The 16929-nt window shown below is 37.5% G+C and overlaps 1 protein-coding gene across 3 annotated transcripts; it reads left to right on the forward strand.

Moving 5' to 3' along the window:
• The first annotated feature begins 1105 nt into the window (after positions 1-1105).
• On the forward strand, positions 1106-16252 carry LOC104600499 (U-box domain-containing protein 35-like). 3 transcript variants are annotated; one of them, XM_088892539.1, is made up of 10 exons: positions 1106-1751; positions 2567-2688; positions 5056-5177; positions 5264-5448; positions 5568-5607; positions 7606-8149; positions 10871-10972; positions 11092-11475; positions 11874-12614; positions 15504-16252. In XM_088892539.1, the coding sequence occupies exons 1-9, from the start codon at positions 1568-1570 to the stop codon at positions 12609-12611; spliced, it is 2421 nt and encodes an 806-aa protein (XP_088748665.1). In that variant the 5' UTR covers positions 1106-1567; the 3' UTR covers positions 12612-12614; positions 15504-16252. The 3 variants fall into 3 exon arrangements, with proteins under 3 accessions (XP_088748665.1, XP_010261771.1, XP_010261770.1); XM_010263469.2 differs by lacking the exon at positions 15504-16252 and adding an exon at positions 12701-13391; XM_010263468.2 differs by lacking the exon at positions 15504-16252 and adding an exon at positions 12693-13391 and having other exon boundaries at positions 1107-1751.
• The last annotated feature ends 677 nt before the right edge of the window (positions 16253-16929 follow it).

A 16929-nucleotide genomic window follows, 5' to 3' on the forward strand; every position in this document is an offset into this window, starting at 1 on the left:
GATTGTTTCAGGCTATAGTAAAGGGATTCCATATGTACCCTACTTAATTATGGACCCACTCAAATTCAATAAGCTATTTACCATGCTACCCCTTCTTGCAAGGATGAAATGTATTATATTATCCATTTGAGATTTGGGGGTTCTTCTCCTCACCTTAGGACCCTTGAGTTGGAGGGCAAACAAGAATTTTTATTGCTTTTTTAACTTATTTTTAAATGACTTATTCATAGAAAGATAAATTTTAGATGACAAAGTAGGGGTAACATCATTAAGGCTCAGTTTGGAAGGAGTATAAATATATACAAAATATAAAGTTTTGCACTCTACATATTTATATTTATATTCCTTCTAAATTGAGCCTACAAATACAAATATATAGAGTGCAAAACTTTACCTTTTGTATGTATTTGTACTGTACATAACTGAGCCTAAACGAATTTTTTTGTTGGTAGTAAGAAATGGATACACGTGAATGAGAGTTTTAGATAAATAACCTCTAATATTTTTCTATTTGGATTATTTTTAGCCTAATTTACTAGTTCAATTCAAATATGCGATTGCACGGTTGCACCTGGAATTCGAATAATCCACAGATAAGATTCAATTGTGTATTGTTTAAACAACACAGCCTAAATGACTCAAATTTGGTTGTACATGTACCTTAACCCTGTGCTTGGTGTGAAGGAAAAAATAAGAAATGAGAGGAAAAGGTAGAAAAACCTATATAAGGGTTTGTTTGGTTCGTAGTCAGAATTGAAATTAAAATTAGAATAAAAATTCTTTAAAATTGGAATTCAAATGGTTCATTCCTATAGTCTGTTTGGTTAGACAAGAATGGGAATGATAATTAAAATAAGAAGGAATGAAATTTCATTCCTAAAATAGGGGCAGGGAATGGGCCATTCCCTTGAATGAGAGAATGCTATTCTAGCAAAAATGAAAATGAGATTTCGATTCCGTCCAACCAAACGGAGCCTAAACTTTGTATGGATCTCCCTACCTTTCCCTTTTTACTCTACCTTTTTCTTCAAATCAAACATAGCATAAAAGTCCGAGTCCATGGGATCCGTAATTGTCGTTTGGTTAAAGATGGAAACTATCTCCCGGAATGTGGGTTAACCTCACCCATTGTCCCCGCGTAGAGAAGAAACAGAACAATTCCTAATTCAGCGGAAGGCCGGAAGCCAGCGAAAGCCTCGACGTCCATTGCTCATCTGGAATGGCTGCCCCAACCATCCCTCCTTTCACAACTCTGATTCTTACTCCTCTTCCCTCTTACCTGTCAAATCCTAACCTCCTTATATCAACATCAGATCCTCTCGGGTTTGGGGAAGAGGAAGAGAGCTCTGAAGAAAAAAGAATCAGAGGAGGAGGGGAGGAGGAGGGACCAGAAAGAGAACCAAATTCTACAATTCCTTGGAATGGTAGAATTTGGTTTATCTTTCACCTGAAAAGGATCCCAACGCATTCTGCTTCAACTTTGCGCCCATAGAAACGGTTCTAAAGTTGTAGAACGTGCCGTGAAGTTACGCAGAGATAATTGTATCGTGAAATCCAAGTTCTATCCATGAATAAGAGCAGCGGGCAACGATACCTAGATAATGAAGACACAGGGCTTGTGGCTGTTGCAATCGATACGGACAAGGGCAGTCAGCACGCGCTGAGATGGACTGCAGATCATCTTGCGTCCAAAGCACAGCCCTTCATCCTCCTCCACGTCCGCAAGAAACCTCTTACCATTCCAACCCCAAGTTAGTCGAATTCCAAATCTCATTACTTAAGTTTTATTGTTTCCTGATTTTCACATCGCTTACTTATTGCTGTAATTGTAGTTCATGTGCTCGCTAAATCTTCATTTTCTCCATGACCGGAGCATCTAAGTCTTTCTTTTCGTGTTATTACTATCTTAAATTAAACTATACTTTTCTCATCTTTTGGAAATCTTCTTCCCAGTCCCAGTTCGAGATTAGTAGTTATTTTTTTAATGTTATTTTACACGCATTTGTTCATTCTTTTGCGCTTATCTTACTTGAAGGTAATAGAATAAATTGTCGAATGTGTGGAAGAAATTGATGTAAAGGTGAAACTTCATTTTATCCTCACGAATGAATATAAGATCCCATCGAAGAACTTTGGAGAAGAATCAGAAGACATGTATCTTGAACCTCATCTGATGCCCTGTTTGAAACCTATTAATGTATGGTATATTTTTACCTACCAGTCCATATATCAGGGCTGTTCAATTGGTGAATCAATTTTTCACTGCGGCATTTGAAAGATACAGATTGGATTACTAGGTGGTGAGTTCATGTATCATAGAAATGTCCAGTTTCAGTAGATGGATCTAAATTCCAGTGTAATTATGGAAGTTTCTTGGGGTTATTAAGATTTCAGTTTTTTGTTTCACCCGCGTGGTTCTACAAATTAAGTGAGCAATTGTGTATATTGTTTTTCCTGTGGTAGTTCCTTATATTTAAATAGGCTTTACCGATGGTTCAATTCTGTTGTGATTTTTTTTATTCTAATTAAAACAAATTGTTCTGGTACGGTTATCTTCTTTTCACAGGTGGAAGGCAAGTTCCAATTTCAGAAGTGAATGAAGAGGTTGCATATGCTTTCCTTGAACAGGCTGACCTGCAAACAAAAGAAATACTCCTTCCTTACCAGTGTTACTGCAATAGACGAGGTGTATGTATTTAACCATGATTATCCTCATGCTTATGTATGACAGAAAAATCCTTAAAAAGTAGGGTTGGTGGGCAAATTGCATTTTGCTAGATGGATTGAGCATCCCTGATTGGAATGAGATAGTTTGATCCCTCCTATTTACATTTATGTCAGTGAACTAGAAACATTTCTATAGATCCATACTCTTGCAATTCACAGCAGGATCAGCATGCTGCTTCAAATCTATATGCATGATATTTATTCATTTTTCATTATTCTTCTTTTTTTCTGTTGTTTCTTTTTCTTTTTTTTGGTAGATTCTGTTGTTTCTTTCGTGTCAGATTTCTTGTAGACATTAATGGGATAACTTTGGTGGTCATTTAGGTCCCCCTAGAAAGGTACAAATTAGTCAGGCTATTATCGTAATTTGCATTCATATTGCATACATCCACTGCATGGGAGCTACCATTTGATTGTCTCTAGTAGCATAGTAGTAGGTTTGTTCGTTTAGATGCAATGGTAAAATCCTGGGAAGACAAGTGCGAGAGAAGGGGTTCAAATTTTAGAGCAGTCACTGTGTACAACAAAACAGGCAAAGGCAAAGGCTAAGTCTGTATCCAGTTTACGGTTTACCCTGCCCATGACGCAAGATAGTGGAAACCATCAATGGGTAATGCCCCCCTCTCTGTGTGGCTGAAGTCGCCATATTCTTTATTCTTTTGGAAAATGTTGTGGTGCATTGGTTAGTCAATGGTCATGACCACCAGTTAAGATGGATCACTATAGTTTTTTTTAATATCAGTAATTGATCACTATAGTTTAATCCTAATTGTTCAGCGTTGCTACATGCATTTTTTTGCCACTTAGGGCAAAGTTTTTACCAAAGAATGAATTGTCTAGCATTTTGTTCTTGCTATCTCGATCCATGTCCATTTTCTGTGTTGTTCCTTTATAGCCTTCAACTTGAACAAATTTACTCCTCACTCTTGGTGTCTTTGGTCTTTGTTTCATGTGATCAGACCATCTTAGTTGAATGCTATATCTCTTTGCCAATTAGGGCTACGACTATTGCTTATCAAAAAAAGTTGGACACCCATTTCTAATTTCATTCATTCTGATCTATATATAACATGCTCTAAATTGTGCTGGAGAGTCAAGACTCAAGAGCATAAGGGGTTGATCAGTCTATCAGGGGGAAGTGTTACCTTGATAATTCATTATTAGTCATGTGCAAAAGTTTTTAGGGCACTTTAGAGGTCTTTAAAAAATTTCTGTAAAGTAAAAGGGGGGGGGGGTCTTGATATAAGTATGTATTATTCTTATTTGTTATTTCTCAGTTTATGTGTTATATTTCTTTTTTTTTTCTATTTTTTATCTTCTGTAAGGGCATTATATTGAAATTGTAGATAAGTTTGCCTTTAATACAAATTTATCCTTTGGTTTGGGGGTCAACTCATTGAAACATCCCATTACTTGCATGCTTTTCTGCTATTATTTTTTTGTCACCTTCATGGGAAGCCTAGGTTGATCCATCTGCCCTAGGTTATCAAGAAAACAAAGAGAATGCATAAACATGAGAAATGATACATAGAACCAATATCTATTTATATTAAAGGTTCCCCTCCTGCTTATGGCTAGCATTAGCAATGAAAGCTGTTGGAAATACCTGGGTAATAACTGAGATAATCTTTATGGGTTCACATGCAATCCTCCATAAAGGCATGGAATTATATGAACTATTAAAGTTTTAGCAAACTTAGTTCATACAGTCTCTTGCACTTTCTGAAACAAGGGAAACATGCTATAGTAGCTGATTTAACATTTAATGGTTTGCTTAATAAATGAGAATTAGACGCAAAGTACCTTTTACTTTTTAACTATATTGTAATCTTAATTACATGTGGTTCTTCTGAGAACATAAATGAGACATAGGTTGAATAACTGGGAGAATAATGGATTTATTTATTGAATAAGAAAAATCATCATGTACATTTTTTACCTTTATTTAAAGCTCCTCCTGGACTTGAATTGGCTACCAAAACTGTGCCTGCATTTAATATGTTGCCTTGAGAATATTTTTACTTACAATTTTGATTTATGGTTAGTCCAAGACTATCCTGGTATACAATGTTCATCCTTATATAAACCAGATAAAATGTTAAACTCTTAATTTAAGGCATTGACAAAAGAATCAAATTTACTATTGATAAAGTTGAAGAAAAAAAAAAAACTTCTAAGTGACTAGGCTTCCATTGATAAAATTAGCCATGAAACAATTTCAAGTTTACCTTATATGAATATTTAGAATGGATGATCCCTCATGATCAGAAAAGGGACTACTTCTCACCTCCTCTCTAACCTGGATATTATTTTGTCTTGTCTATCCAGCTACAATACAAGGAGGTCATTATAGATGACACAGATGTACCTAGAGCTATTGTCAATTACGTTCTCCAGGAAAACATTGATAAACTTGTTCTTGGGGCATCTTCAAGAAATGCCATTATGAGGTGCTGTCCTTTTTCCTGTTTATTGCTCCATTTATCAAGTATACTATTACTTTTCTATTCACTTCATATGCAAATTTATTTGGCAGAACCTTTAAGGGTGCAGATGTACCTACCTCAGTTTCAAAAGCTGCTCCAGAATTCTGTTCTGTGTATGTTATATCGAAGGGAAGGATTTCTTCAGTTCGACCTGCTACTAACCCTAACAGGCATCCTGGAAAGGGACAATCAAATAATGTGCTTGAGTCTTCTGCAAAGTTTCAGTCAACTAAAAGTTTGCTGCTCTTCCTATTTTCTTTTTCCTCCTTTCAAGTTTGATAATAAAATTGGATCACCATTTAGTATTTAGTTGTTGCTTTCCAATATCTATTATTGAAACAGTTTTATTTACAGGTGAGCCAAGTGTGCCTCCCCAAGTAGATATAGCTCCCCAGTAAGTGACTTTGGCATATTATCTATATGTGTGGTTTTGAATGTGCAATAATTTTATAGGAAAACCTGTTGTATGGGCGCAAAGGTTGTGCATGTGATGGTATACTGACACACAGCCTGCTTCGTGATTGGTGTAGTTTGTTCAGTTGGTGGTAGGGGTGCAACTCGGGTTGGCTCAAGTTAGCATTTTACACTGGGCTTGGGCTTTTGGGCCAGGCCCATTCAAATTTTGACAAAAACCCAACCTTATCCCACCCAAGTTGCACCTCTAGTTGGTAGACAGCCTTCATTTATTTATTTATTTGTTTTTTTTGGGGGGGGGCAGGGGAGGGGGGAGGGAGCAATATGGGCTGGGATGGCCCGTCCCAATGATAACCGAGCCCCACTTGCATTAGGCCAGGAGTTAGGTGTCTATGGAAGCCCATGGGCTGACCTTCAACATAAGAATGATGCCCAATATATGTAAATGGCTGTGCTAGGGAAAAGAGTCAACTCATATTTTTTGTTTTATTGGTTTATGGGGGCTGGCCCAAACTTGTTCTTAGATTGTTATGCCCTTGTCTATATGGGGGCATGGCCATCAGGCTGAACTCCAAGTCTACACCTTTTTTTTTGTTAATAATATTATATTCATCTTGGCCTTGGCCATATTTATTGGTTCCTTGGGAATTGTCCAAGCTTGGGCTTATAGCTTATTATGTCCTGGTTTAAGTATGCTTTTGTTTTAGACAGATCCATACCTGGATTATGGGCTGAACTGCAGCTGGCTAACACACATGCACAGTGTGGATCTGGTTGTTGATTGGTACCCTGGTAAAATTTGGGTTGGTAGTTATGAGAATGTGGTTCATGCATGAAATAAGCAACCTTGTGCTAAAATGCAAATGGTTAGGTCTGCCCTTTCCAAGACCTAGGATAGCTGTATCAGAATCAGGGGTCTTTGTATATGCAACTTGGGTGGCCCAACCCAAGCCTGGACCAATTCAACCCGCAATTTTACATAGGCCAGGCTTGGATTTTTGATTCTCAGACTGGGCCTAGGCCCAAAAGTTTGGGCTTCCAGGATTGGCCCAGGCCTAGCCCTTAGGTAGCCCAAGCTCAGCCCAACCTTATCCAACCTGAGCCTGGCCCAACTATACAGAAATATATTTGCATGCATACATGCATAAGTAAGATACATTTATGTCAAATTTTAGTGTGGGCTGATTGACCAACCTGAGCCTGGTATGGTCCCAAGCCCAACCTGGGTGCATCAAATTTTAGTTAGGGCCTGCCTGACTTGCACCCCTATCTTTGTATTAGTGTGGATCTGGGTTTGATCCTGTTATAAATAGATATTTTTATCAAACTTAATTGGATTGATAGGTCAAATTTGGATTTAGTTTATTGTGTAATCCACTTTTTGATGTTGCTGGTGATCTTAAAAGTCAAAACAATTTATACATTCATAAACATCCAATGTTTTAGGCTTTCATTAGAATGTTCAAACAACTTTGCTTTGGTCATCCACTTTTTCTTCTTTCTTTTCCTTTTTTTTCTTTGATTTGCTTATGAATGAATAAATATGTAAGGACTAAATAACTTGAAGTACTGTTATCAAGATGAGAGGATGAGAAGCACTCGGCCCCCCTCTCTAGGATCAGGGAAACCCCTCCCATTAGTGGTCAATCCTTAGTTACTATACCAAAAATGAACCTGTTAAGTTGAACTCTACCATTGGCATATTAGTATTGCCTTCAAAATGATAATGAACTATATAGGGTAGTTATGTTCATTAACAAATTGAGTTTTGGCCTTAGATGATCTCCTTGGTTGGTACCAACCCCTATAGATTTGTACCATATTGGAGGCATTTTACCCTTCTATTCTTACTACAACATTTTTATTTCTGTCATTTTCTTCTCTCTCTCTCTCTCTTACAAAGCAAACTTTCTTTCCATTTTTCCCTTTTACTTGGTTTTTGTACTAATCAGTTAACTAAATCATCATCTGAAATCAGTTGTCTATTGGCAAGAAGCAAAAAGCTTGGACATGGTCATGAAGGTGGACTTTCCATGAGAGGCTATGATTGCAAGATGGCTGAAAAAATTAACCTAGCTATCCAAGGTGGAGGACAACTTGACTCCCCATATCAAAATTCTGCTTCATGTCCAAGCAGCATCGATCAGCAGGTTAATTATTATCAACGAGATAATGCTGATTTTGGGTCTCAGCGGCCACGCCTGCCAAATCTGTACAGAGATTACCCAGATGAGCTAAAGAAAAGCTTTGAATCAAATAGAAGTGACCTAACAAGAAGCTTTGAATCAAATAGAAGTGAGCTAACGATGAGCTGTGAATCGAGTAGAAACAGCTTTGAATCAAGTAGAAATAGCACTGATTCAAACAGATCTGGCGGGCAAATGCACATCATTGAATCACATAGAATTGGTGGATATTTGAGAAGCTTTGAGTCAAATACATCCAGCTTGCCTAACTGGTCAGGAGCATCAAGTTCATATGAACATTCACCATCTGCCTTTCAGGAGGATTTAGAATCTTTGGTATGCTTGCATCCTACTTCATGTTCTTTTAGCCTTAGGGCCTGTTTGGTTACTAGTTGCTGAAAATTATTTGAAGTTTTTTATACATACATACTATGGACACAAACCATCATATACTTTTAGCCTTAGAAATGTGCCAGGCCATCATAAATTGGCCAAAACTCCAATACAAGGTTTATGTTTATATATCATAGTGTTACCTGGACACAAACACACGAGTCAGAGTCCAATGCATGTCCTAGAGTCTGACTTGGTAAGGTGAGAAAACAAGGACTCAAAGACATCTATTGGATGGCTTATACTATTATATATATATTGAATATATATATTGAATTCTAACATTATATACCTGCAAAAAAGGTGTCTAAGATGTTTCCTTTGTAACATTTGATGTGAAAAATGATGTTCATCTTGTACTTTAGCTGTTCATTTATGCCAAATAGACTAGGAGATGAAAAGGAAATTCTATGTAGAAGAATCCTAAAAAATCCATGGAATGTTGGACTCCAACACGTGTTCAACATGGAGACATCATCCATTAAGGATGAAACACTAATACAATAATACATCACCATCATCTCAGCCTTGTCTCAACTATACGAGGTTGACTACATGAATCCTGTTCCGTCATTCCATTCTGTTCAGTGCCATATCCATTGTTAAATTAGGAGTCCCTGAATCATATAATTGGGCTGACAAGCATGAGAATACAGATATGAGTCTGAGAGTGGTCATTTTGTGCAGAAGTTATGTCTGTATCCAGTCCATCCCTTTCAAGACCCCAAATAACTAGGACTAACATTGGGTAATGGTCTTCATATACAATTTTGGTCTGTGATTCCTAATTGAAAAAGAATAAAGGAAAATGAAATAGACATTTTACTTGCTATATGGTGGATGGGGTTGTATTGAAGCCTTGGATAGCTTGAACTTGGACTAACCCAACTTGAGCCTGATCCTTACCTAAGTTTCCTCAACCTTCCATAATATATACATCCCATGTATATATGTAGATTGTGTATTTATGTTATGTAAACAAGTAGGAAGGCACATGCTTTGCATGTAGTACTAATAGTGGACAGAAAAACATTAGAGGTCCTTTTGTATATTTTGTCTATGTGTGACATGTCAAAGTGATATCTGCTTTGTTTGTGTGTGTGCGCACGTGTGCAAAAACAAGTATAAACACAAATACATTTATGCATGCTATGTTATAGATGTATCTTTTTTCTGATTATATAAAATGTATTTAATTATTATGCAACGATTTTTGCATGTTTTTGTCATTTATTTTATTTCTAAATTAGAATATAAAGCCCAAATAAAAGATACAAGTGCACAATCTATATCTATATATTAAAACAAGGCAATCCACCCTGGCAGTGCTCTTTTCTGTGTTTTTTTTTTTATTTTCCTTTGTTTTTCTCTGAAAAATGACATACCAGCTTCATTGGAGATGGTCCACCTTCAAAGATGAATTAATATGAAAAAAAAAGTTGCCCGCCCTTACCAATTTGAGATAGTCTACCTCCATTTAAAGTGGTGTGAGGAGAAAATAAATAAAGTGGCGTGAAGAGAAAGCTAATCTTCTCTCCCCACATACCTTCTCTCTCCCCTCTCCCCATACTTTACGTCTCCCCAAAACAACTTCAATTCACCCAAACTTTCTCTCTCTTTTCTCCCAAAGCTCAACCAATGTGATTTACCTACCCACTCTCTCTCTCTTTCTCTCCTCTCTCCACACCCATCTAAGACAAACTTCCTCCTCTACCATAGTTGGTTCCTATTTCCTGTGTTGCTGTCTTCTCAGCCCCACCATCAAATTCAAGCCAACACCATTCCCATACAAGTTGCAGTCCCACTGACCAATGAAATCAGATCTGTCCTGTGTCCTGGGTGAAGCCAATACAGAAGCAGGATCCAATGACCCATTATGTACCCTCTCCTTAAGTAGGGGTGCAAGTGAGCTGAGCCAACACACAGCTACTTGGGTTCACTTCTCTAAATACTCGATGTTGGCTTGAAGATCATCAAGTCGAGTCGAGCCGAGCTGAGTTCGAGCTTCGTAATACTCGGCTTGAGTAGCTCACAAGCCTAACCGAGCTTCTAATAAAATATTATTTTCCAATACGTTCTTAATATAAGTAAATAATAATCTTTCTGTTGCATAAAGAACATCTTTGCAGTGATCCAGGTAGTTTTCAATGAGGGGAGTTGAACTCACAACCTCCTCTTTACAAAGAATTGCATATTACTTTTTATTAGTGTTTTCCACAAGTTGGTTTTTTAGAGTTTCAATGTGCTAATATTAAACCTTCTCAAAATGAAAGGCTTATTCTGGCGATGTGGCAAGAGTTTCGGGGCTCAAGTTTTCTCCACTAATAAAGGATATGAAGATGAACATGTGGGACTTTGGGCCAAAAACCAATCTTCCACATAGAAGATTCCTTGGTTGTTTGGTCTTCTTTGCTAAATAACTTGGCTATATTTATATATGGAACAGAATTTTTCTTGAAAAAAGTGGGGTGTCAAAATTTGGCATCAGAACCTTTTTTTTTTCTTTGCTAGATAATATGCAGAACTCAAAAGCATCCAGGTATTGGGGGAGAGAAACTTCCAAATTATGCATTTCTTGTCTTTATATGTGATTTATGAGTTTTGGAAGTAAAACTTCTTATTTATTACCAACCAAATGTTTTGTTTTGTTTTTTTAAATTGCAGGAAGATGGGGATGCTGAACTGAGAAGACTAAAACTTGAACTTCAGCAAACAATGGACGTGTATAATAAAGCCTGCAAAGATGCCTTGAGTGCACACCAGATGGTCAAATTGAGATTACCTGCCTTTGTTAACTTCTCTTTGACATCATTCCTTTCCCTATCTAAGACATAAAAGACTCTTGTTCTTCCTGTCTGATCACATTCTTTTATTGTTATATACAGGTCAATGATCTCAACTCAAGGAGGGCTGAGGAGGCAGCCATTCAAATGGCAGAAAATGAAAGGGAGAGATATAGAACTTATCCTGAAGCATCTCAAATTGCCCAGGTGGCTGAGATTGAGACAAACAAGAGGATCAATGCGGAGAACAAATTGTTACAAGAGATGGAGAATAAGAAAGTTTTTGATTCGTTGTCAGTAGATGTCCGGTATAGGAGATATACCGCACAGGAAATTCAAAAGGCAACAGATTGTTTCTCCGAGGATCTCAAGATTGGTGAAGGTGGATATGGGCCCGTTTTCAAAGGTACCCTGGATCACACACTTGTTGCCATCAAGATTCTACAGTCAAATGCTTCTCAAGGAATGAGACAATTTCAACAGGAGGTATGGTGAAGCTTCTCATCTTCCAATATGAGCAATTTGCTGCAATATTACATTTTTATTCCTATTGATTGATATGCATCCTCTGCTATGCTGCATTAACACGAAAATAACTAAGAAAAATTATTTCCCTAATGTGCAATCAACTTTACTTACCAGATTAGCTGTAAAAAATATTCCAAAATGATGTGAATATTGTTAGAACGTTTTTACAAATGCCAAGTTCTGATTGTTGGCCATTATGCAGAGCCATTTCTCTTTGTTATCTGGACCGAGTTAAATTCAATATTTTAATGTTGAACTTCCTAGTTAAAATCTTGTTTCTTTGAATATTACAATGTACTTTATGTTTCCAACTTTACTTTGGTTGGCATAGTGATCTTGTCATTCAATTTCTATAGGTAGAAGTTCTGAGCTGTATTCGCCATCCGAATATGGTCCTCCTCATGGGTGCTTGCCCTGAATATGGATCCCTTGTATATGAATTCATGGCTAATGGCAGTCTGGAAGATCGACTGTTCTGCCGGGACAACACTCCTCCTCTCTCCTGGCAGCTCCGGTTTAAGATTGCTGCTGAGGTTGCCACTGGACTACTCTTCCTCCACCAGACAAAACCTGAACCCCTTGTTCATCGTGACCTGAAGCCAGCAAATATCCTTCTTGATAGTAATTTCACAAGCAAGATTGCTGATGTTGGTTTGGCACGCCTTTTACCTCCCTCTGTTGCCAAAGATGTAACACAGTACCACATGACTGCCGCTGCTGGGACCTTTTGCTACATTGACCCAGAGTACCAAAAGAGTGGAATGCTGTGTATCAAGTCTGACATATATGCCCTTGGTATCATCTTCTTGCAGCTCATCACAGCACGGCCACCAATGGGGCTTGCTCACAACATGGAAGAGGCAATGGAAGTTGGTGAACTGGAGGAGATGCTGGACCCTAAGGTGCCTGACTGGCCAATGGAAGAGACAATTCAGTTTGCAAAACTTGCTTTGAAGTGTTGTGAACTCCGGCGAAAAGACCGACCTGACTTGGGTACTGTGGTGTTGCCAGTGCTGAACCGATTGAGAGATCTTGCATACCAGTCACTATCAAATCTAATGGTATCTGCACTGCAACATAGAGGATTACCATGATAGGTAGGTTTTGAATTTTCATTCCAAAACAACTAGATCTATATATCTGACCACCACCTCTGTGCTAACTTCTGCTTTCAGTTGTATAGTGGTGAACTGGTAGCCTATCGTCTCATTGCATTGGTGATTGGACTGCTTACATGAAGTGTGGTGATTGAGTTCAAGTAACGTTACCTGGTCGCTTTGAGTTGAGCCATTACCTACTCCAGTGTGGGAATGCATCCCAATAAAATCGGTTTTCTAGTTCTAGGCGCTAGCCTCCCTTCACTTGGTGCGTTTAGAGAGTCTTCGAGGAGATGATTTGAACGAAGTTGGTAACTGTCTCATCACTAATATTAGACGAGGCCTCTTATAACTACAAAGGATATTGATGGAATCTGGATCACTTGTTTTTGGCTGGTTTCCAAACCCCTCCTCTTCACAGGTGAATGTCTAACTAAATAAGGGTCCGTTTGGTTCAAGTTGGAACTGGAATCAGAATTGGAATCAGATTGTCTGTTTGGTTCTGACATGAATTGGAATCAGCTGGAATGGGAGGGAGAGGGAATGACCATCCTTTCAAACGGGAGAATGCCATTCAACTTTGAATGAGAATGGGATTTCGATTCAGCTTAATCAAACAATTTGAATAAAATGGCCCATTCCAATTCCAATTCCAGACCCTTATTCTGGCAAATCAAATGAGTCATAAGTGTTGTGACAGGTTATACCGACAAACTTTGTACGGTTTGAGCTTGTAATTTTTTTTTGGATGAATAAAAATACAATGGTTTTGAATCATTGTGGATTTTCTCACATCACATCATCATCATTTAAGCCTTGTCCCTATATAGGATCCGCTACATGAAGCCTATGGACCATTTTTAATACATTTGATTAAACTTACCATTTTACTTTAACACCTATAGCCATCTATCGTGTGTTGGCATTTATTCTATGATTCTATTTTGGCCTCCTTCGTTTAGCGTTAAGTTGGAGTGGGAAAGTTGACAACTTTCTTATCTTCTTTTACAAAATCGTATGGGGCGCATGGAAAATAAAGTTTCCCCCGAGTAAATTAAAGGTTACTTGTCCGAGGAAAAACTTACACACCTCAGAGGTGGATAAGTTTACTTTCCCAAGTTGAAAACACCCACCTCAGTCGAAAATACCCTTGTGTTGTTAACTATTTTCCATTAATTTCTCGAGTTTCTCTAGTCTTGTTCTAGTCGTTTTCCTTTCTGGGTTTCACAATTCATGCTATTTGTTGTGGGTTTTCAAGTTTTCTTGTCTTTTCTCTTCATTTTTCTATTAGCCCCACTCACAAAGTTTTCAAGGGTCTCTTTTCGGCTATGATTTCCTTCTCGAGGAGCTAGGTATTGGTGGTGTAGTAGCAATACCCAAAAAGGGTAATGTTGGCAATAGTGATTGGGTTCCTTTTGATATGGCATAGACCTATTACACAGGTTTATAAAACAAAATCTCCACAAAAAAAAAAACATTCATTTTTTACTACCCAAGAAAGTTGGTGAGACAAAAGAATATGGGTAAGTTGGAGTGTGAAATTTACCTGGTAAGTTTCAACTAAAAGAACATGGGTAAATAAACTTTTCTGAGTAAATTTTACCCAAGAAATATTTACTTGGGTAAGTGAATTTACCTAAGATAACGGTAAAGGAATAAGACCTTATTAAATAGTACAAGCCATGGGCTGTAAGCATGCAAAGATGGAGAATATCACTACCGCTAATTCATCATCATCATCATCCAAGCCTTATCCCAATTATATAGAGTTGATAGTGTCATGCCTTTGAGGGGATGGATTACCTACTTCTATAGCTTCATGATCCAAAATAAAAATCAATTTTTTACTACTTCTATTCATGTCAGTGTATTGGAAACATCTCCCCATGAATAACGGCATAAGGGATGGGAGATGTTCCCAATACACAATAGGATGGGGCTGTGACTTGTGAGCTAGGTTTTAAAAGGCTAAAAGGAGGTGGGGTGGTTGGTTCTTAGAGAGGCGAGGCTTACGCCTCAAGGCAGTTTGAGGCGTAAGATTTAAAGTAAAAAAGATAAAAAATATAGATATAGTCAATAAACAATAAAGGTGTTAAAAAACATGAAATTGGAGTTTTGCATATTTTGTTTGGTTCATCTAATCTATTAATGGTCTAATTGGAATGGACCTAACGGACCCTAAACTATTAACCAATTTATGATTCCTCAAAAAAAACCTTTGTAAAAACTAAAAAGAAAAAGAATTAAGGTCCATAATTAGAATACATGCTGTGGACAAAGTTTCATTAGAATACTCAAAAAAATATGTTGTTTGTTTCGACTTTAAATTTTAAAGAATATGTTTTTTTATCAAAGAAAGGTAATTTATTTTATTTACCAAAAAATTTAAAGAATATGATGGTCATTAACAACTGTAAATACCCTTTGGAATACCCATTAGACCATTGGATTTTGAAGTGTTGTTATTATTTGTATTAATTAATTCATACTTGCTTACTACAAAGTACAAACCACCATATAAGTGGGGTAAATCGTGACTATGGATTGATGCCAAATTCACGGGTAGGATATAGTTTAGGGGAGGCTACTAGTAGATTATGGGGGCTGTAATTTCAGAATTCTGCAGTACTTTCTGAAAAATTTTCATAAAAGTACAATCGTAAGATCAAAACCTATAAAATGTACTGCTTCGATTTATCATGGATTGAGCGCGTGGATGGATTTCCAAATTCGAAGAAGAAGAAGAAGTTGAAGTTGGTATGATCGATGGGTTTCCAGTTCTCTTATATAAAAAAATATGTTTTTATTTTTAGGAATCAAGATTTCTGTCTTGGACTGTAGCTCCGCAAAAAACGCATTTCTGAATTCCAATGATTTTCCATTTTGCAGGGGTAACTGGTTGAGGCGCAAGGCGGAAGGCGTACGCCTCACGCCTCTTTAGCCTTTTAAAACTATGCTTGTAAGGTTTGTGCGAGGTGTGCTGTGTGAGGAGTATATTCGGACTCTGTGCAATAAAATGCTCAAAGGCCTTTGTCATAAAAATAAATAAATAAAATGCTCAAAGGCAAAAGTGCCAAAGCATAGTGGAGAATAATAAGGGAGGAACTCAATTGTATACCTGTATATATGGTCCTTTTTGGCAAGGTGCCAATCAACTGGTTGGTAAGGTGTCCTGCTGATCGTTGCAGAGATTTGGAATGGAATCCCACTTGCACTTGGGTTGGGGGATGGGCTACCCCCATTGTGTAGCCCTTCAAAAGAAATGATCCCACACAAAATTATGATGTCCTTTCAGTGTGAACTTTTTTTTTTTTTTTTTTAAATATCAAACACCCTCCGAATATGACAACCAAATCCATCGAATCAGCTTATTGGGGCTGACAAGAACTCAGACAACAATTCAGGTTTGGATCTGGATTCTCATCAATCTTCTCTATTAGTCGAAGTCTCTTAGTTTCTATTTTATTTTATTTCCTCTTTTTTATTCTTTTATTTTATTTTGTAAAGTCAGACTTTATTTATAAAGTTTCTATTTTGCAAGTTTAGTATCCTAGCTTCTCTATGAAACCGTTGTCTTGTAATTGTATATAACTCAGTCTTGAAGATCAATTCAAAACATAACTTCAAGAGTTTCAGCACCTTTGTCTTTATGGTATCAGAGCAAAATCACTACTTGTGATTGTTGTGACTTTCCTGTGTTCAGTTTTACTGCGCCAATGGCTGTTTCAACCAGTTTGAGCTTGAGCACCCTTGCTCACTTAGCCTCCATGGTCACTGCGAAGCTAACATCCAAGAACTATCTGTTGTAGAAAGAACAAATCCTTCCTTTGATGGAGAGTGCTGAATTTAAGGATCATATCATTCTAGACTCAAAATCAGGCAAAGAGAAAGAAAAGTCTTCCTCCTGGTCACTACAAGATCGTTTGCTCAAGAGTTTAATCTGTGGTACCATAACAGAGGAGAGTCTTAGTCTGGTTGTTGGACGAATTACTGCACAAGAAGTTTGGGAGTGCTTAGAGGGAACCTTTGCTGAAGCTTCAAAGGATGGAGAGTTGATTCTCACACATCAACTTCATACTATTCGCAAAGGTAAGCTCTCGGTAGCAGAATATCTTAAAATTTTCAAGATCATATGTGATGAACTCGGTGCAATTCAAAAACCTGTGTCTGAACCAGACAAGGTTTACTGGGCTGCTCATCATGGTCTTGGACCTAGCTACATGGTGTTCACCACCACCACCATTTTAGCTCGCCCTCCTCTTCCTTCTTGGAATCAATTTGTCTCAGCATTAAATAGCCATATCTTCGGTTGCAA

This window comes from Nelumbo nucifera, chromosome 8, assembly GCF_055504915.1.
Source record: "Nelumbo nucifera cultivar China Antique chromosome 8, China Antique-T2T, whole genome shotgun sequence".
NCBI classification, from domain to species: Eukaryota; Viridiplantae; Streptophyta; class Magnoliopsida; order Proteales; family Nelumbonaceae; genus Nelumbo; species Nelumbo nucifera.